The sequence below is a fragment of the Heteronotia binoei genome, chromosome 6 (genome assembly GCF_032191835.1).
Source record: "Heteronotia binoei isolate CCM8104 ecotype False Entrance Well chromosome 6, APGP_CSIRO_Hbin_v1, whole genome shotgun sequence".
In the NCBI taxonomy this organism is placed as follows: Eukaryota; Metazoa; Chordata; class Lepidosauria; order Squamata; family Gekkonidae; genus Heteronotia; species Heteronotia binoei.
Window position 1 is genome coordinate 121320110 of NC_083228.1, and position 22015 is coordinate 121342124.

The 22015-nt window shown below is 40.9% G+C and overlaps 1 protein-coding gene across 12 annotated transcripts in view; it reads right to left on the bottom strand.

The window, feature by feature from the left end:
• Nucleotides 1-724: 724 nt before the first annotated feature.
• The window catches only part of MECOM (MDS1 and EVI1 complex locus), a 740730-nt gene continuing 719439 nt past the window's right edge, over nt 725-22015 (bottom strand). For all 12 annotated transcript variants that reach the window (XM_060242463.1, XM_060242462.1, XM_060242466.1 and 9 more), the window contains 7 exons: nt 19917-20083; nt 14931-15008; nt 11131-11300; nt 9949-10078; nt 6987-7223; nt 5648-5834; nt 725-2533 (listed from right to left, as the gene is read on the bottom strand). In XM_060242463.1, the coding sequence (XP_060098446.1) occupies nt 2399-2533; nt 5648-5834; nt 6987-7223; nt 9949-10078; nt 11131-11300; nt 14931-15008; nt 19917-20083 (1104 nt within the window). In that variant the 3' untranslated portion in view covers nt 725-2398. The remainder of the gene's footprint in view (nt 2534-5647; nt 5835-6986; nt 7224-9948; nt 10079-11130; nt 11301-14930; nt 15009-19916; nt 20084-22015) is intronic.

The window sequence follows — 22015 nt, forward strand, 5'->3', positions numbered from 1 at the left end:
TCATCAAGTAGCAACTTATTGGAACAAATTTCATCTTATGTCTGTCTGTATTGGCTATTGTGGGCCACTCGATATGTTACTGGTCTTGGATCAGAGTGAGATTGAGCAAAAAAGAGTCTCTGTGTTAGATTATGATTCTTACTGTGTGTTTGTATAAACTGCTGTCAAGTCGCAGCTTATGGCGACCTTGTAGCATTTCCAAGGCCAATGACTAGCAGAGGTGGTTTGCCATTGCCTTCCAGTTTGGTGTCATGGTTAAGTGTGGGGATTCTTATCTGGGAGAACCGGGTTTGATTCCCCACTCCTCCACTTGCACCTGCTGGAATGGCCTTGGGTCAGCCATAGCTCTCACAGAGGTTGTCCTTGAAAGGGCAGCTGCTGCAAGAGCTCTCTCAACTTCACCCACCTCACAGGGTGTCTGTTTGGGGGGCAGGGGGAAGGTAGAGGAGATTGTGACCACTCTGAGATTCAGGGTATAGGGCGGGATATAAATCCAGTATCATCTTCTTCTCCTGCATAGGAACCCTGGAATTCCTTGGTAGTCTTCCATCCAAATAATAAGCAGGGATGACTGCTGAGCTTCTGAGATTTGGCAAGCCTGGGCCATCTAGGCGAGGGCATGAGTCTTACTAGCTAGGAAGGTTACACAGAAATGCTGTCAAAACATGGTGCTATTTGTCTCATCCATTCTACAGCATTAAAAAAAGCCCAGTGACAATGATCCTTTTGTTTTTGTAATCCTTTATTTTTTTTTAATTTGATCCTCCCATAGTAATGTACTGAAATGAATAACAGTTACATTGTACAAAGCATTTAAAGAAAGTACCTCGACTTGCTGGTTATTTCAAAATGAGATAATAAACAAAAGGAAAATTAAAATCTGGTCCCTCACCAAAAGGGCAAAATACCCGCCCCCTCCCTCCCATGCCCCCCCAATAACTGAATACAGTTCATTATTTATTTCTTGGGGGAGGGCTCTTTTTTTTTTCAAACGTAAGTTTGGAACACTTCATTTTACAAATAGGATTAACATGAACGTAACATCACACAAGCTCGCAGACAACCGGCATAAAATATTGGGTACAGTTTTTTTTTTCTCTTTTTAATCAGAAGAATCATGCTTTCATGAAGAAAAAATCAGAATGCTTTATACATTTGAATCATTTTGCTGTATTACAAAAAAAGACTCTAAATCATCTCTATTCATCATTTAGTTTCATTAAAAAGGAAACAAAAATAGTAAAAGAGGAATGTAAGAAATCTTTCCAAACACTGTTTGCACACCTGTATATGCAGATCCATTTGCCTCCCCTTCTTTTTTCCTTTTGAAGTCCATGGGTGCCCAGAAAAATGATGGGATGGGGGACCGGAACAGTGCTATGGATTTCAGAAGAGCAGTGCTACATTTAGCAAGAGTGCTTTTTTTTTCTTAATCCACAAACAATTGTTTGCCGACAAATAAATACATGGTACACACAACACCAAAAACAGAAAGAAAAATCGAGATCAACCAATGAACAACACCAATGAAACTAACAAAAAAAAAAATAGAACAGTGACATGATTGTCTAAAATTAAAACGTCATGACATTGATCAGGGAAACATTGAACTATAGTGGTACGTGGCCATGGTCTCATTTGCTAGTCATATGCTGAAAGACTCATCTCCTTGAACAGAAGAACTTTCCCCAGGTTTTTTCCCCCTTACAATATACACAGACTTCTTACATTATTGTCACGTGTTGTTTTCTCATTTTTATTTTTTAGGTTTTTGTTTTATTTTTTTACAATGCAGGTCAGAAGGCGAAAGTTAAGGAGAGGGCAAGCAATCCCTTGTCGCTAGATTCAAGGCTAATGGCTGATGTACATTTGAGAAAACTGCTTTGTCTTTCTTCGATGGTTTTAAGTGCATAAAGCGTATACGAGGAGGATTTGTACAGAAAAGCAACTGTTCCTAATCCTGCCGTCAATTACTCTACACACTAACCCCGCCCCCCAAAAAAACAATAAAGAAAGGAAAACAATTCCATTTGATTTTAATGAAGTGCTTGTGTGTGTGTGATTGCGTATGAATACAAGTCTTAACCCTTTAGTCCCTCCCCAAGCAAGTGGAGTGGAAGACACGTATTTCCCCATCAAGGTCTATTTGTTCCACGTATTTTGAAAGTCGCATTGATCCTCAAAATGTCAGCAGCTGCCTTCGCTGTGCAAAACAAAATATTGAGAATAAATAGTTTTTTTCTTCTTTCTTTCAATCATTCAGTTTAAGGTCACCTGACTTTAAATGTGACCCATCAGATTTCTAAGGCATTCTGCTCCGCAGTCTTTTAAATAGTCTTCTAGGAAAGAGCCACATTCCTAGTTTGGACTTGGTCCCAATCCAGTTATGTTGATGGTGTCATACATGACTAATGGACTGGATAGCACTGGATTCTGCTGCGGCTCTTGCCATACTGTGCCACATGTTGGAAGAATTGTGGGATGTAGAGTGGAGGGTATCCTTGTCGGAGAGCGAAAGCATCATAGCGTACGCCTACAGTCATAGGAGAGAAATGGTGGACAAGATTAGAGGTTGAACCAGGCTAACTGTATCCCCAGTTCTGCCCTGGAAGAATCTGTTCAGTCCATAGTTTTTGCAGACTTGGCTCCGCTTGGGAGCCACTGTAAATCCCATTTTACTTTACATACCACAAAGCATTCTCTCATTGTGCTTATGGGATCTCATGACACAAAACTTGAATGGGATATCTCCTAGGGCAGTCTTTTTCAAAATGTTTGAACTCTGCTACCTTCTTGATAACTTTGCCCCCACCCCCAGCCTCATATAGGGCTTCAATCAGCAGTATCCAAAACTTACAAAACTTTTATTTCTCTCTACAGTCCTATTTTTTTTTTTAAAGGCTGTTCTGGCAAAATTGCTTCCTACATTGGCTCTGTTATGCAGAGGGGGGCAGAGGAAAAATGAGGGCTTGGACAAGATAGGAAAAATTGCTCTACTTTGTTGCTGTCCTCAGTGAACAGACAAACAGGTACTCAACTGAAGAAAAGGGCAACTCTTAAGCCACTGATGGCCAAGCTGATGGAACCTCAGGCAGGTCTTGTGTGCCGCACAGTTTGAGAAACACTGTGCTAAGATAATAAATACAAAATATACATAGCCAAGTCACAAACTGATTTCAGAACCATAATACATGACATTTCCTGGCTGGAGATTTTTACAGTTGGGAAGTAAATATAAGATTGCATGTCAGATCAAATTAAGGAAAGGAGGCATGGTGCAGCCCAATCTTGACAGATCTGGGAAGCTAAGCAGGGTCACTACTTGGATGAGAGACCACCAAGGCAGAATCTGCAGAGGAAGGCAATGGCAAACCACCTCTGCTTCTCACTTGCTTTGAAAGCCCCTTGCTGGGGTCGCCATAAGTCAGCGATGACTTGATGGCACTTATGTACATAGGTTCATCAGAACATACCCTGTGGCCACATTAGCAAATTAGGAAAACAAAGTAATGAAAACATTAAAAATGTTTTAAAGATTGTTTTTTAAAATCTTCCAGTGAAGAAAGAAACTTATAAGAGAAGTAGCAGCCCTGATAGGACTATTTGGGACAATGCTAAACAGATTTAAAGCCTGAACTGTCCCTAGAAGCTAAAATGATTAAACTAAGGTTTATCACATTATGAGAGTCACCTGTTAAGAAAGGAATGCTAGGAAAAGTTGAAGGCAACAGGAAAGAGGAAGACCCAACATTAGATGGATTGACTCAATCAAGGAAGCCTGGGGCCCTCCATTTGCAAGACTTGAGCAAGGCTGTTAATGCTAGGATGTTTTGGAGGACATTAATTCATAGGATTAAATCGGAACCAGCTTGATGGCACTTAACACACACAGAAGTCCACCGCAGTCAACTCTACTGTAAAGGTCTTCTATCAGAGTGAGAGGTGGGCAAATGGTTGGCCCACATGACTACTTTCCATGCCTTCTTCTGGCTTTAGTTTATCTTTGTATTCACTTGTGACTGGGGGGCAACTTTGCATCCATGGGGATGCAAGTCTGAACTTAATGTACTATACTGATAAACTACGGGGTCTCTGGAGACACAACATAGGAAGTTGCATGATGTGGGTTATACACTCTCTCAACTTCTAGCTCCTTTGTCCTTTGGCACAACTTTTTACCATTCAACTTAACCATTACTTCAAAAATGACATTAATTGTAGCTTGCAATAAAAAGGTCCTCACTGTTTTTCTTAAGAAGGGTTCAAACCAGGTGTGAAGAATACATTTTTTTTTCCTTTGGAGGTTTGAAATGAACAAAACCTTCACTCTTGAGGTTTTTGGGGTTTTTTAAACTCTGTCTCTGGGTCAAGAACTGGCAGGAAGCAAGGGAAGTCAGTCCAATTCCTTTTACCTCAGCCCATCTTCATACAATGCTAATAGATCTGGACAATGGATGGTCAAGCAGAGAACAGAGATTTGGAGGTAGTAAATACTAAAGAGACTTCAGGAAGCAACTACTGGAGATTTTCAGGAAAAGCTTATTTGACCTGGCCTGGCCTGGTCAGTGGATGGGGGAATAGAGAGAAGATAAAACTCCTGGAAGCAAGGAGTAATGCACTGAGCCCATGAGAGCAGACAGAACTGAGGTCTGGAGGAGGCAACAGTTACCATGTTCAGGTCTGGACGGCTGGAGAAAGGTGCAAAGTAACTGAACTCTGTAGAGATCTATAACATTCTAAGCTAAGGAGCTTGTCCTATAATCTAACATCTGTTAGGGCATGTATAGAGGGAGGGACAGGGGAGCTGAGTTTTACCACTTTCTTTTTACTCTTTTGCTCAGTCTGGTATGGTGCTAAAAGTATGCTTGTGAAGATTTTTTTTTTAAATAAATAAATATAACTTTTGATGCTGGTAGTAGTTCTGTCTACCACATAGACCTCTACCATCTTGGACACAGTATTTTAAAAGGAGCACCAGGAGAAAGGCAGTCAGTTGGCAAGTAGCTATTCCTCCAGGGTGCCTAAGGTAAACAGTCCCTGTGGTGACCAGAAACTGGGCAGCAAAGACACAAAAGCAAGGTCTCAGAAGTTGGAAGGGAAGCTGGGAGTCTGACTTTCTCAGTGAGCAATTGTCTACAAAGGTCAGGTGGTAGCAGTGGTTACCAGAGAGAGAGGGGGGAAAAAAAGCCTCCCCAGGTATTGGAGAAAACCTTGCAGGGCAGGGTGAAACAGGGCCTGCAGGCTTGTTCCACCACACCAGGTTACCTGAATCTTTATTATGATTGGAAATCAGGTCTTGAAAGTAGTTAGCATTCAATACAGATAATCTGGAGTAAATGTAATGCCTAACCATTGTAAACTGGGTCTGAAGAAATACAAAGTAGATGGTAAGAAGGAGCAAACAAGCCCATGGTCTGGTCTTGGTACTTAGGAGATACCCACAGTTATCCCCACTGGCTCATAGCTAGATGGATACTACACTTGTCCATTAAACAAGGACCATGAAAATTAGGATGCTTTAACTGTATCAGTTTAAATAACTAAAAAAAACCCCCCTAAGATGGGGTTTTGATTTCCACTATCAGCAAAGTACAAATTGCAAATCATTGACTACTATCTCCTGCATCTTCTGAAATATAGCCCTTACCTGGGATTTGGACTTCCGATACAATGGTTGCTTTAAATCTTCTGGCAGATGGGAGGTGTTGAATGATGCCAGCTCAGCTTCACTAAACTGGCTTTCTTCCATTTTCCTCACTTTGAGGCTATCAGTGAAGTGCCTTATATGGTCCAAAGCAGAAAGTCCAGTTTTATTAAATTCGTCTTCCTTATACCTACACAAAGAAACAAAATTGGCAAATTGGTTTGAAAAGAAGATCATCGCAGATCACTATCATAAATTCATTTGTCTGATCTTTAGTAAAAAGAAAAAGAAAAACCACTAGGCATAATCCCAAATTCAGAAGGCATCCGTCTTATTTAAACAAACGGGACTTCAGTATCACAGGCTTAGGTCCCACTGACTAATTTTCTCTTGATCACAACCCTCAAGAAAAGCCCTCAATTGCTTAGTTCTTTCTCCATTCCAAACCTTCTTACAAGGCTACAAACAATTGTTAACAAAACATATGTAATTCATCCTGAAAGACGGTATGGTTAGCCAGAACCTGAAATTGGTGACTCGGTTGCTACTGTATTGACCTGTTTTAAAAGCTTTAAATAAATCCCCCTGTGTTTCCCACTGATATCTTTAATCTTTGTTGATTTGATAGCCCTAATCTGGATAGCTCAGGCCAGCCTGATCTCATCAGACCTTGGAAGCTAAGCAGTTGGATGAGAGACCAAGGAAGTCCAGGGTTGCTATGCAGAGGCAAACCACCTCTATTCATCTCTTGCTTCGAAAACCCTAAGGAGTCACCACCATAAGACTTTTGTACCTTGATGGCAAAACCTCCCCCAAAACCTTGATTATTGTTGATTTGGTAATCTATACTATACAAGTTCATGGGATATGTCCAGAGGTTGCAAATCCATCTGTATCCATCTGTGCACTGCACATAAGCAGTATTCTAAGTCACAGCTAGGAGATCCCTTCCTCCCCTTTGTCTTTTTATTGCCTTGACATCTTATAGTGCCTTCATGGGGTTACAGCACACCTCAGTCTATTGGTTCTTAATTTGCTTGGTGGTGGTGACTGCTGAGTGGTCTGCAAGAAGCACTTCCCAAATGTCTCCGCAAAATAGGAGGTGGCTGAGGAGGACTGATCATGGCTGCCAAGTATATGAACATGCTTCAACCTTGAGTCAAAGGAACAGGTATGATGGCACATTTAAGGAACAATGGAAAAGAACTGACAGGGAATTTTTTTAAAAAGCTTGAAATTCTAGTGAAGGGTCTCGCTCCATCTACATGCAATGTAATCTGAATGTTCTGCATTGCTAGAATATTTTTCCAGAGTGTTGACTGCCATTGGCAAAAGAACCTACCTTCCAGGAGAAGACTTGCAATTCATTTCCAAAGCATTTGCTTCTTCGTAGTCTCCCTCGGTGGCTTCTTCACATATGCTGCTTACTGCAGGTTCTTTAACTTGCTTCCCCGTTATTTCGCTTTCCTCGTCTTCTTCATCCATCATTACTTCATCTTCTGCTTCTTCATCCTCCAACAAATCCGAGTTCTGGCTCGCCACCAAAGTCTTTTCATCTTTAAAGTGACTTCCATTCATTCTTTAAAAAGTATATATCAATCAGCACATAATCAGATTGTAGGCAGTTGCAGAAACAGAGGGAGCCCTTTGATAGGCTCTGTTTCCTACACTTTGTTTTGCATTGGCTGTCCCATGGGTCATAATTCTGCCATAATTAAAATCAATATTACTCCATCCAGTTCATTAAGTTGCCAGTACTTCTTTGAAATTCAATTCACAGCCTGATAGAATTGTGAAGATAGCTTTTCTCAATATTATGCCTGAGTTTTAGATTACTGTGCTGCATTATCCCTGGGAATAGAACTCCCAGCATATTCACTACTGGCCTAAGGGAAAAATTAGTCACGTTGTCAGCTACCTCCCACTTCCCTGTTTCCCACAGAGAGATACTCATAATAGCTATCAGCAGAATATAATCTGTTTTACAGAAGGGACCATCAATAGAGGGCAAACCAACCTATCTGTTGTGAGGATGAAATGGAATAACCCTCGTGTAGACTGCCTGGAGCTTAAGAAGGACTGGATAGAAAGGTCATAAGTAAAATAAAATACACAACATGCTAATCCATTTACAAGAATGGGTGAAGCTGTGGCTTAGTGGTAAGAGTATCTGCTTTGTGTGTAGAAAGTTCCAGGTTCAATTCCCAGCATCTCCAGTTGAAAGACTCAGGTAGAGGTGATGGGAAAGGCCTCCACCTGAGTCTCTGGACAGCCAGAGTAGACAACACTGTCAGACAGTTGTCAGACAGAGTAGACAACACTGACTTGGACTGAGCAGTGGTCTAACTTAGTATAAGGCAGGTTCATGTGACTTTCAGCCATATCTTGCTTACATAGGATTCAGTTTTATAGTGTGCAAGCTGTTGGGGGTAAGTAAAGTTCAAATATTTTGGCGAAAGTGAAACCAGTGACCTTAGATACGCTTAACTGCGGGGTGGAGCATAGCCTTTGATGAAGAGAAACAATGATGAAAATCACTGGCATCATTTAAAACTATACACCAGGATTTTATCCCAATTTGTTTGTATGTTTCATAGCTGGAGATGAGATTAGTTTGTCTTATTAGAACATCTGAACTGAAATTCATATCCTAGTTTGAGTTCATCAGGGGCAGCCAAGGTGACCCAACCCATTCCCTAAAGCCAAATAAGGCCTTTCTTTAAAGACAAGGGAATTTAATTTCTCATTTGATTGCTTTTAGATTTTCCAATACATTATTTATCGCTTAAATAAAATGAAACCACACCAGAAGTCATCTCATCATTGTCTAAATTGTGCAGCACTACCCACAAACAATTATCTTATGGGTAATTGGTCAACATATTTGTATTGTCATCTATATTACAAAAGCAAAAGAAAGGACTTCAGAAGCCATTAATCATAAGGAAGTAACTTTGGAAAGAGCATCAAGAAAATACAATTTTTCATCAATCTGGAAAAACTGAATTGATCATCAATTGGTGGGTATCTTTGGTTTCTTTCATCATAGTGCTTTGATGGTATATATCAGACAGGCGTAAGACATTATGAACTGTACGCCAGGGTTTGCCAGATTACAAACTGTGCAAGATGAAAACTGTTTGAAGTGAAAAGGGTTTGGAATGTAACTAGGGTAATGAAACCCATATGATTAAGAAAACAGATTTGCTAATTACAGTTTTCATATGCAGTAATTTGCCAAGTATGAAATATCCATCAAAAGTAAAGTGCCGAATTTCGAAAGGAAACACTGGATGACCCATCAGCCTTTTCTTCTTAGAGACTTCCCATTCGAGGACATGTTGGGACCAGATGGAGGAAAAAATGACCCATAACAATCAAGCAAGAAAAAAATTTGAATATGTATGTAATGCATAATCAAGTACTTTTATGAATATGTTTGCTGGGGATATGCCTACAGCATAAAAATTAGGAAGAAAACTTGAAGAAATAAAAATCACCGGCAGTGTGAAGTTTCTGCCCTTGAAAGTAGGAAGTGAGTCAATGGAAGCAAAGAGGAACTTTCAACTTAGTGCGGCACTGCATGTAAGATTACAGTGGCGTGGAAGGCTTGCCCTTATTCCCGGTGTAATGTTTGCAAATCCAAAATGAAACTACTCAGAGATGTTCTCAAACTATATATACTGAATAAAGCCTGATGAGACATTAGTAGTGGGCCTGTAGCAGTAAGGAGCAGTCTGTGGTGCAACAGTGGTGCAACGGAGTAGTGGTGCAGCCATGGTGTAACAGAGCAGAGTCTTATATTTGGGTTGAACAGTTACACATAACTTAATTAAGAATGCAGCACTATGCTTTGGCAATGTGCCCAGTAATCTTTAGATTTTCATCACAAGGAAGAGGAAACAAGAGCCAAGCCTGCTCATCAGTTGGCAGGTTGGAGGTCCCTTTTAAAGGAAAGAAAGCCTAAGTGCAGTTGCTCTGTTTATTTTGGGGAGGGTGGAATGCATGAGAAGGTTAGGAGTAAAATTAAATTGTCTTTGGGAATGAAACATTAAGATGGATTGGCAAGCCTGAATTTCAAGCAGGCAATGGACCTTTGTGCTGAGAAAGTTTGGTGTAATTAAGCAACCACTGACATCAACAGAAATTTCACAATTGCACTATGATGCTATTGGTGTTAACCCTTTTCTCTGGACTGTATCCAATATCTTATTCAAAATGAGTTGGGGAAAGAAACACTTTAATGGTAAAAAGCTACAACTATCAACAATCCAATCAAGCAGCTCTACGTTGATCCAGCTTACCTTTCTTCTGAACTGTTATGGTTGCTATTCCCAATGAAATTCCGAATTTCTGTAAAATATGAGTCCTCTTTGTCATCTAGGATAGCCCCTGTGCTTTCGAGTTCGGAGTGTGGTGAAGATGTAGCAGTACCTTCAAAGAAAGTCAAAAGTTTATTATTGTCATTTGCATGAGGCAATTATGTTCATATACTTTATTCAGCTAAATTATGAAGCTTACATTTATGCAGGTACGAGGTCACAGAATTGGCTGCTGTAGCGCTTGGAAAGGGCAAGCATTCATTTCCAGGTCCAGTCATGAGATAGACAAAAAGCTGGATGGATTTGTTGAGGAAATAGTTTATACTGTCCTAACTGATTGATCTTTCCTTGTTAATGAGGTCATCTTTGCTCATTCTGAATGACAGAACTGACACAGGTAAAGATGACAGCAGTCCTCAGATATTAATGGGCCTCACTTATGAGGGTGAGCTCCTGACCAACTTATCTGGAGACTGTGTTCTAAAGTTCTCAGCTTAGTATCCAATCAGATGACGACTTCCATCTCTTTAGCAGTCCCAGAAAGTAAAATCCATTGGACTGGTAAAGTCTGGATGATCTCACTTCTTACTGGAATAATACAGCCTACTAAATGTCTTCTTGACCCTTTCTTTGCCTTATAACTTCTGGAAGAAGGGTGGTATCCAGCTGGGTTGATGAGGTGATCAACATTTCTTTAAGAGAATGGTCAGGTCCAGCCAAGTCAAAGTAAGTGGTTGTGTGGCTACTTTTAAAGACCTCAGCCACTTGGTGGCCTCAGATCATACTTTTAATATCTGCCAGTGGCCAAAGTTGTCTTTGCTAAGGATGAGAATTTTGATTTCTGATATGAATTTAAGATTACGGTCATGACTATTTTTGGATGGCGTTTATACCACAGTATTCTTTTACCCCAGGAAGAACCCTGCAATAATTCTGGGATGGAAAGCACGGGGTTCAGTGCCAAGTGGAAGCCACACCCTCCAAATAGTCCCTGTGGTGATCTCATAAACTCTGTTTCACTGCACTATCAGAGTCTATCAGCAAACTGACAAACACATCTGCACCCACTTTCAGAAGGCATCCCGAAGACCTGCTCCACGGCACTGTCAATGGAAGAGGACATCGGATGTTTTGTTTGCAAAGAGAATATGGTTGCATACATACCAGACATGTTGCCGTTCTCGTGCTTTTTGAGGTGTCTGTCTAAGTTGGTTTGTTGGCCAAAGCACCTGTCACATAAGTGACATTTGAAGGGCTTCTCCTTATTGTGGATGTTACGAACATGTCTCTGCAGGTTAGATGATATGCTAAAAGACCTGTCACAGTATTTGCATCTGAAAATAAACATCAGAGATGAAACTAGAATCTAAAATGTATTATTGCATTTAAATTGTCTCAGATCTCATCACACAGAATAAGGTGGTATCAATCAAACTGAAATGCCAATGCATAATGCAATTCCCATTCTTTTAAAAAAAACATGTTCAGCTTTATGGGATGAACCAACTGCACACGCGATCCAACTCACATTGGTTTTGTTGATAAAGTTTTCCTTGACATAATGATGCAGATACTCACTATGCAAAGTAAGCAGTGACATCCTAAGAAATGTTGCAGCCTTCTGAGGCTGTTGACTTTCAATAGGCTTAGAAGGCTGCAACACTGCTAAGGATGGCATGCTGCTCTCCCAGTATGGTAGTTTCTGCTAATGATATTTATTTATTGATATTATACTAAACCATCTTGCTAGTGATTACAATTATATGCCAGTGATATTGATTAGACATGCAGTTTGAAAATCTTCCCACAGTAAACCTTGCAAAACCATGCTGAAGTGTCTTTAGCATCTTTTGTGTGTTCTTTTTAGATCACATCCTCCAGGAATACAAGGCCATCTATGTTCTCTTTTCCCCCTTCTTCAAATAGAGCGCTGAAATCAAATTACAAATTTACTGCTGTCTCAGAATGAGTTATACATTTTTTTTTACTCTGTTGAGTTATGCTTCCTGCTAGGGGTGGGGACTTGGAAATGTCTTCATTTTAATTTCATTTCATTATTTCAGAAAGGTCATGATTATTGTCTCCCCAAAGCTTTGGGAATATTAGTATCACTTCTGAAATCTTTGAATAAGTTTTTCAGGTAAACCTGGCCTCTGTCCAGACATCTGGTCTGCTGTCTTTTGGAATTCACAGGTTCAGACCTGGTCCCTGAATGCACGTCTACTTCCACTGAGTGGTCAACCTGTCATCTGGAGGCCGGGTTTGCCCCTAATGATTCCAATGGGCAGTAGATCTGGCATCTGAGACCAGTGGCTAAGTTTGCATTCACTGTTTTCAATGAGCAGCGGCACAGTGGGATGCCAACTCTGCTACCCATTGAAAATTATGCCAAGATAACCCCAAACAACCCCCAAATTTTAGAAGCCCTTTGCTCAATTTTGGAATATTTCCCACCCAAAATAAAACTGGGGATTTGGGGGCACTGTTTCTGATCAGAAATGCACACTACTTCCTACTCCCCATGTCAGAAACTTCAGCATCTTCCTTAGCGGATATATCTTAATGGGTGTATCTGTCCATTAGGGAAGATACAAATTATTGATCTTAGATGGGGTGGAGGAGTGTGGGCATACCCAAAATACCCCTGTTGTATATGCAGTCCCACCACCACCCCTTACCCTTTGGCATATGCAGAACGCATCTCAGTTATACACAAGGGAAGGAACAGATGAAACAGCACATACCAAAGGGCAATCTACTCCCATCTATTAAAAAAGTATTGCGCCAAAGCTTGCAAAAGGATGGAAAACAGTGTTTCCAGTATGGTACAATTAAGCACTTTGAGAAGAAAGAAAACATGAAACAAATTACTTCTAAGGCTGAAATTGCTTCTAAGGCAGCAATAAGGTAGAAAGGCCACTTTCCCCTCCCTGCTCAAAATTACACTGTGTGATTAAATCTTTTCTTGAGGAATTAGTTTGCTCGATTGCTAATCCTGGAGGAAATTCAGTTATCTTCCGAAACCCAGAAATAAACATTTGAAATCTTTAATACCGTGCCAACATGAGTGGTTTAGTCTATCACTCTAGTACCAGAGGCATCAATTTTCATACTCTGCAGTGATTTGGAGTCCCCGAAGCCTTTACTGTATTGCCCTTTAAGCCATTACTAAGACACACTATAACTATTCCAAATTCTCTGGCTGGCGGATGGCCAACCGTCTTCATCACCGTCGTTCCCCCCTCGCCCCCTGCAATCGTCTATTTCTCCTGAACTTCAAAACATGCCTGTAACATTGTGTGCTAAGTCAATTATTCAGGGAAGAAATTATGCATTACATTGCTAATTGTTTCTGGCTGTTATGCGGTGGAGGAGCATAACATGTTTCAAGATACCTCTTAAAGCATGAATTAAATTACATGCAAGCCCATTTCCCAAATAAATTCAGAACTAGAGGAGGGGAAAAGATCTATCCCAAACAATGAGCTTGTTCTCCTTTCTTTGCAAGCCGTAAAATGCACCCAATTTGTGTTTGTTTTGTTAGAAAATGAGTGGGGTTCCTTTCAATTGATTTCATTCCGTGAGAGTTTCATTATGTCCAATTAAAATTCTCTTCTTATTTCAGCATGTGAATTGTTCTCTTGGTCGATATACTTAAAGGCTTCCCCCTGTTGGGTCCCATGGAGATCTATGAAACTCATCCATGGCACTGGGTTAAAAGAACTAAGGGATGTGCATGCCTGTGGGCAGGACAGCACATGCTTGTGGCAATGCCACATGCTTCCCAAATGAATGTAACGAGGGGAAGAATGAAACAGGGGACAGCCCTTCTGTCATGTGAAAATGTTGTTAATCTGGTTTTGATAATTTTACACAGAATTTGTAGCTTCTCAGGATCCCCTTTTGTACATGAGGTTAAAATGTTCCCTCTAAGCTGCAGAGTCTTGTGAGCAAAAATTCTGCTTTGTGAGCTACTGGCATTAAAGTTGTGAGCTACTGCATAAATTAGTGTGCTCTGGGGTCATGCTTCCTGAGCTAAGAAAAAATGTGTGAGCTGGACTTCACCATCCTCAAAAACACACTGTGAGCTAGCTCACGCTAACTCAGCTTAGAGGGAACACTGGTTACCATTGCAGTTAATGGGGTTTTTTTTAACCATGCATGTACTAAAATGTGGTTAGAGACACTAGGTCTTGAATAAAATTGCTTCTGCTTGGCCATTGCTGAAACAGATGGTTTCTCATGCTGCAAGAAAGCAGCGTGATCTTGAAGAATCTAGCTAGCTCTACATGCTGCATAGAACACACATACAGTCTTACACAGTGCTCAACGATCCTCATTCCATCAGCCCTACAATGCAGCAGATGGAAATGTGTATCCACAGTCACACTTATGCATTGAAAACAACAGCCACATCAGACACTTTGCATGTGAATGCAAACTGCAGAGGGAAGACATGATGCATTCCAATCCAACAAAGAATATGTACGCATGCATGCCTTTGTATGCATTCCATGCTGGATTGGATAACTGTCTGAAAGATGCCACTTTTTTTTTTTTTTTGCATGCTGCTATGTAGCTACTGTTGCCTACTGCAGTAATCTAAGGACTGAGCTGTATAAGAATCAGGGGTAAAAAAGAATCCACTGACAAATGTGGACTGAATTATGTTATATTCCTATGTTAATTCTTGCCAATGCCAGGAACGTACCTTGACTGGTCCTTGTTTTTAAATGCTATGTTAGAAGATCTGCAACTATTTACTAAGATGACAAGCATTTACTAATCCATGGAGCTCTGGGAGAGGCATTTTTAATTCACATCATATACAAGACTGTGTACACCTGGCTTTGAAGGATGGTAAGAACCATTCCTCATGGAGGTTACTGGTATCCTGGAAAGTCTTGAAAGAGTTCAGCAAACACCCCATGCTTTGCCACCCCACACATGCATCCATCTAGTACCTGTAAGGCTGTTCTCCAGTGTGTGTCCTCAGGTGACGGGTTAGATTTGCAGATCTTGGGAAAATCTTGCCACAGTATCTGTTATCAGAGAGTGATTTATAGGGATAGCTTTTAATGTTTTGCTTTTTACACTGCACAGATAAAATCCTAGGCATAGCCCTAATTGCAAGCCAGTCTCAAACAGGATTTCAATGCAATTAGGGTTTAAATATTTTCTGAAAACAGATTCAGCAGGAACTCATTTGCATATTAGGCCACACCCCCTGACATCACCATTGTTTCGCACAGGGCTTTTTGGTAGAGAAAGCCCAGCATGAATCATTTGCATATTAGGCCGCACCCCCTGATGCCAAGCCAACCAGAACTGTGTTCCTGTGCTTTCCTGCTAAAAAAAAGCCCTGGATTCAATTATATTGAATCAAAACTGAGGTGGTAATGTCTGGGCTTTCTAGTGTACTCACAAGTAACATATGAGAGCAGGCCTTCATTACAATGTCCATCAAGATATTCTACCATTAGCTTTGTCACTTCCCTAGCTAAAAGCTTGTGGGTTGAGGGGAAAACTTCTTCTATCAAAGGCTTGAAACCCTGGCTTGGTGTAAACAGGTTTTAAATTGTTCTGCTTATTCAATGTGTCAGCAAGCGTGGCATCGTTCCATCTGCTGAAGATCAGACCAGACATAATTCGAGAGACCTAATCCATCAAGGTATGCTTCTATAATGGCTTGCCTTGATGCTAGGTGACATGTTTTCAGAAAAATCAGATACACTAATATGCCAGTTATCAAACACATTCACTTGCATTCTGAAAGTGAGACAGAAGCATAAATAGCAGCTCTAGAAAACAAAAAGGGAAAAGTGAAATAGCGACAGCAGATTATTCCACCGTATCAGGGACATTTCCCAGAAAACATACACCGAAAATGGAAATCCTAAACAGCCTTTCTATAGGACGGTGGCTTCCATGTTGGGATCAGATAAGGCCATTAGGAGATTATTCTGTTTTATATATTCACATGGGTGAAGATGGCTCAAAACAGTAAACATTTATCGCACCGGGGGGGGGGGGACTTAAGAACTACTTCCTTTCATACCTCTTGCCGTTTGCCAAGTATGGTTACAACAACAGTGTGCATAGCTCAACCAAGGTTTCCCTGTTTCAGATTGTAAATGGGTATGAAGGCAAGCCTGTTCCATTGTTGCTGGGGGAAGAGCGAACCCGAGACCCCACCTCTTTCGAGCAATGGTGGGGCAAATTAGAGAGCAGCTGGAAGGGGATCCAGGAGAACCTGGAATTGGACAAGGAAGCTTATAAAAAGCAGTATGATAAATCCCATGTGCCCGTTTGGGATTTCCAAGTGGGGGATTCTGTATTTGTGTCAACAAAAAACCTGCCACTAAATCAGCCTTCAAAGAAGCTGGCTTATAGATTTTTGGGTCCTTTTGAGATCAAGAGGGTAATCAATAAAGTGACTGTAGAATTGGAGTTACCCAAGATGTTAAGTAAAATACACCCTGTCTTTCATTGCAGTCTTTTGTGAAGAGACCCGGGTGATACTCCTTGGCACCCTCAACCACCAGTTCCAAAACCTATCCAGATTGGGAATCAGAGTCATCATGAAGTGCAAGAAATTTTAGATGCTAAAATAAAACGTGGAGTGTTGTATTATTTGATTAAATGGAAACATTTCCCGACCAGCAAAAATGAATGGGTAGCAGAACAAGATGTTTTAGCCCCTGATTTGATAAATAAGTTTTATAAAGCATTCCCTCAAAAACCCCAACACTGATGTTAAGGGGGGCAGTATGTCAAGCATGGTGGAATTCCATTGATAACTGATTGTTATAGGGTCCTTCATAACACTGGCCTGTGAAGTATCAGGGAGGACCAGTCTTTACTAGCTCTGTTATTCTTTCCCCTCCCCCTTCTTGCTTTATTGCTTGCAAAGTAGAAGTAGTGAGAAACGAAACTAACTTGAGAAGAAGTAATCAGCACCTTCCCATACATTCCTGCTAGGGAGTACGACACATCTGGGGAAAGCAAGGACAGAGTCCTGATAACACTATGAGAATGTAGACATTTATGATAGTTTATGTGTGAGAGCTACCCCTCGCCCCCATCTTTTGGAATCCTTTTGAAGTAAGCCTTAAAAGTATTGTATCAATGTATTTGCAGCATCACTCTCAAGAATCTGTTACACTGAAAGTATCAGTTTATCAATAAACGTAGTCTTGTAACAACTTCAACTCATCATTGAACCTGCATGCTTGACAGGTAAAGGTAGTCCCCTGTGCAAGCACCAGTCATTTCCGACTCTGGGGTGACATCGCATCACACCGTTTTCATGGGAGACTTTTTATGGGGTGGTTTGCCATTGCCTTCCCCAGTCATCTACACTTTCCCCCCAGCAAGCTGGGTACTCATTTTACTGACTTCAGGAGGATGGAAGGCTGAGTCAACCTTGAGCCGGCTACGTGAATCCAGCTTCTGCCAGGATTGAACTCAGATCATGAGCAAAGCTTGGACTGCAGTACTGCAACTTTACCACTCTGCACCATGGGGCTGCTCTTTACATGTTAAAAGGCCATTATTTTCTATGGGTGGTAGACCTGGACTCCAGAGGGCAAGTCTACCACCCATTGAAATAGTGGTCCTTTAAACATCTTTTAAAGCATTGATGTAGTGTGGACCAACTGGGACATGCTCCCTCCTCCCTCTCCAGGCCTGCAGTCTTGGCAGGGGAAGGGAGGAAATGCAAGGGGAAAAAAGTTTTAATTTCAGTTGGTAATTTTGGAAAGGCATGCTTATCATTTTTCACTCACTTTTGGGGCAGTATTGGTATTGTTCAAAGATCCCAACATGATTTTCTGATAACAATATTTATGATATTTACTGAAAATGATAATCATACCCTTCCTGATTTTCCAATACAGAACTAAAATAATTTTTGAGGTGTATACCCCTAGGAGCAACAAACAATAACCTCTGGGCATCTGGGCAGAAAAGCTATGTAAAGGGTTATTTCCCCCTTAATCAGGTTACAAGTGACTAACGGGTAAGTATGGCCAGGCAACCTGGTTCAAATGTTGAAGGCTTATTCGTAAATCTGTTTCTGAGAACTCCTAAATAAAGCATGGTGTGAATCCTTTATTCCTTTAGTCGTGGAAATCCTAAGCAGCATTTCTATAGGATGGTGGCTTCCATGTTGGGATCAGATAAGGCCATTATGAGATTATTCTGTTTTATATGTTCACATGGGTGAAGATGGCTCAAAACAGTTAGAGGAAACATATATGGCCTTATATGCAATCTGCTTACATTTCCATGATGTCATTTAAAACTAGAGATGAAAGGTATAGGAAATGCATGATAAAATCTTGAGCCTAAATGGTGTGACACCAAATGCTGCCATACAGCATCATTAAGCATAGCCAGAAAGATCAAAGACACACTCAAGCAAAAAAACCCACCACAATGCAACAATTGTGACATCAACAGAAATGAGGACTATACCACTGAGACGGAAAATGTGTTTCCTGATCCCTTTGAATGCAAGAATAATTGTTGTGAGGGGTGAATTCACAAGTGTTTTTGATGGACATACACTGATTAACTATAGATGGTATCTTCTGTAGAGTAACAGGTACAACTTCCCTCTTAGAGTAACTGTTGTAATAAACCTGAACCAGTAATAGTAATTTGACAAGTGTCCGAATACAATGGGACAGAACGGAGCCTTGCTGTACAGTAATAAACCTCTTCTATCAGTTTTCATCAGTCGAGATGTTACGTCTGCTACCATATGAATTAAGAGAGTAAAATTGACAAGATGGTTGATCAGATCACAAACAGGTTCTGGTCTAGTCAATTTTATTTCTAAATGAGAAGGGAGGGAAATCTTTTGAATGGTTGAACTAAGGTTGCCAGATCTGACTTGGGAAATTCCTGGAGATTTGGGAGCAGTGCTTGTGGGGTAGAATTTGGGAAGAGAATTCACCTTAAATCTATGGTATACCACAGATTCTGTCATTTTCTCCAGGAGAACAGATCTCTGTCATCTAGAGATTAGTTTTAATTCTGGTAGGACTCCAGGTTCTGCCTGGAGGTTGGCAACCCTAGGAGAAACAATGACGAGAAAGCAGACATGAACTCTTTTTTTCTTTCTAAAAGAATTCATGAATGCTCATGTGAACAAGCTCCCATTCTTCCACCTACTAAAAAATGCCATAAAAATCACTTGAAAAGCAAAGATGAAAACTGTTTAGAAGAGGACAGGCAGAAAGTGTAATACTTGTCAGGGCCACTCTCCAGAAATTGACTTTTTAAATTCTGACAAAATTTCAAATTCAAATCTGTACCAGGATGACGTGTGAAATTAATTACATTTTGAGGTCAACAAGAAAGGCTCCCTTTGAGCCTTGCAAATGGTCTTCCACTTAGGACCTGAAAGACCACAGATGTCTTATGTGCTGGATCCAGCTTCCCAAACAAAACTTTCATTGATTTCTTTGGGAGAGGTTGATTGGAGCCAAATATTTGCAATGACGACTAAGATGTTTTAACACCTCTCCTAATCATCTGCAGATCTTGTGAAATTTTCCTTTTGGCAATTTCAAAGGAAAGACCAAGGGGAAAACAGTCTTGCAGTACATGATCAGGGGAAAAAATTATGAGGGAAAAGATCATGCTTTAATATAAAGGTGATGAGGAAATTTTGGAACAAGCCTGCGTATGTAACGTTTCGACCTCATTTATCAAACTCAAGGTAATGTAGGACAAATTTCTCCTGTAATTACAAACAAACACACAATCAAACACTATGCCCATGTCTGGCTGAATAAAGAACCTTTTAGAATGCCAGTGACCCACCATAATCCCTATTAATCATCCAATCTCAAGTAATTTCTAAAGTAAACAACAGTGGCTTGCAAAAGAAAAGAGCTGTTTGGAGAGCCCGTTGAGGGTTATTCGCTTGGGGAATTTACCTGCAGGTATAGCGTTCTTTGCCCTTCCGTAGAAGATTCTCCGGTAAGGTGCTGGGAGGGGCTCGGAAGTTGAACATGGAAGGGACGGACTGGATGAGGTCACTGGCTTCTGGTTTCAGAGCACTAAAACTCTCTAGCTTTTCAGCCATGTTTTCTATGGCTGACATCTGCAAGGAGAAAATACTGTACTGTGAGGATATTCTTGTCATCCATAGAGAATTCCAGATCCAAACAATACCCATTTTCATGATTGGTCAATGACCATAATAAAGAACAAACAAATGAAAGCAACTATTTGCCGTGACTCCACCCCCCCCCCCCCCCCCGACTCGGCACAACAACCAATAATAGAATGGTTAAAACGGTTTTAATAACACAAGAAGTATTTAGATTTCTCACTGTTGGCTTATTTGGATACAGAGATTATTTAATGTATATCTGCAAACATAAACTAGATTCAAACCTATTGAACAATTATGATATCTCCAAAGGTTCCTGGGAGCTGCAATTCTTAATTCTTTGCCCCCCACTTTCAGAAAATTAATTCCCAAGAGTCCTTCATGGGGGAAGGCAGGTCATATAAATCAATTTATGTTTGTAGTCCATTAGCCAGTCTTCTAGTAACCATCCTGCTCCATGAAAATCAGCAGTAAGGTTCCATCTTGGGCTAATTCAAAGCTTACCAGGTATCTTCCTTGCTTCCTTTCTTTCTGTGTGACAATAGGATAACCCATACATACACAGGGCTTCCACTTCTATGAAGGTGACCAGGGAACACATGAAGATTCCTTACACTGAATCAGGCTACCGGTCCATCAAAGTCAGTGTTGTCTATTCAGACCAGCAACAGCTCTCCAGGGTCTCAGGCAGAGGTCTTTCACATCATCTGCTCCCTGATCCCTTTAACTGGAGATGCTGAGGATTGAACCTGGGCCCTTCTGCACACCAAGCAGATCCTCTGCCATTGAGCCATGGCCCTTCCCATATGAAGCCAACTCACAGATGCTCTTTGTATGTGCAATGGCTACAACTTGGGGTTCTGCTATGCACATAAAAAGACATTCGTACATCTGCCTGTTTACACTGTTTCAGCTCCATTAGAACAAGACTTTGCATTTTATCAGCCAACATTAGTTTCGCCAGTCTTCACACATTCAAGATTGCCATGTAATGTCTATGGAACTCTATAGTGACATGTGTGTATGAATATGCCATTATAAGTCTAGTAGCAAAGCTAGAACTTTCTAATTATTCCAAATACAATGTATCAGTGGTGGCAGTAATTAAGGAAAAGGCTCTCCATTAGAACAAGTCTCTGCATTTTATCAGTTTTGCTGGTCTTTGAAACTGATTCACCCATTCATGTTTGTCATATAACATCTATGGAATTATATGGTGATGTTTGTATGAATAGGTCACCATGAGTCTAACATCAAGGCTCAAACATTTTTAGGATCCAATGGATCAATGGTAGCAGTCACCAGAGACAGAGTAACAAACTATAGAAAGATCAAGAACATATGAAGCTGCCTTATACTGAATCAGACCCTTGGTCCATCAAAGTCAGTACTGTCTTCTCAGACTGGCAGCGGCTCTCCAGGGTCTCAAGCTGAGGTTTTTCACACCTATTTGACCCTTTTTTGGAGATGCCGGGGATTGAACCTGGGACCTTCTGCTTCCCAAGCAGATGCTCTACCACTGAGCCACTGTCCCTCCCCTAAGGGATGACCATGTACATGTGAACCATCCCTTATGATACTAGGTGGGCCCTATCCAAGCCTGCAGCAGCCAGCTCCCCAGAGAAATTTTCCACAAATTAAACACTAAGTTTGTGGCTGGTATACCACATCTAGTGAACAAACTTTTTGAGAGCGGTGGCACCTTTAAGACCAACAAAGTTTAATTATTATGGGTATAAGCTTTAATGTGAAGAGCCCCATGGCGCAGAGTGGTAAAGCTGCAGTACTGCAGTCAGAGCCCTCTGCTCACTACCTGAGTTCGATCCCAGCAGAAGCTGGTTCAGGCAGCCGGCTCAAGGTTAACTCAGTCTTCCATCCTTCTGAGGTCGGTAAAATGAGTACCCAGCTTTCTGGGGGGAA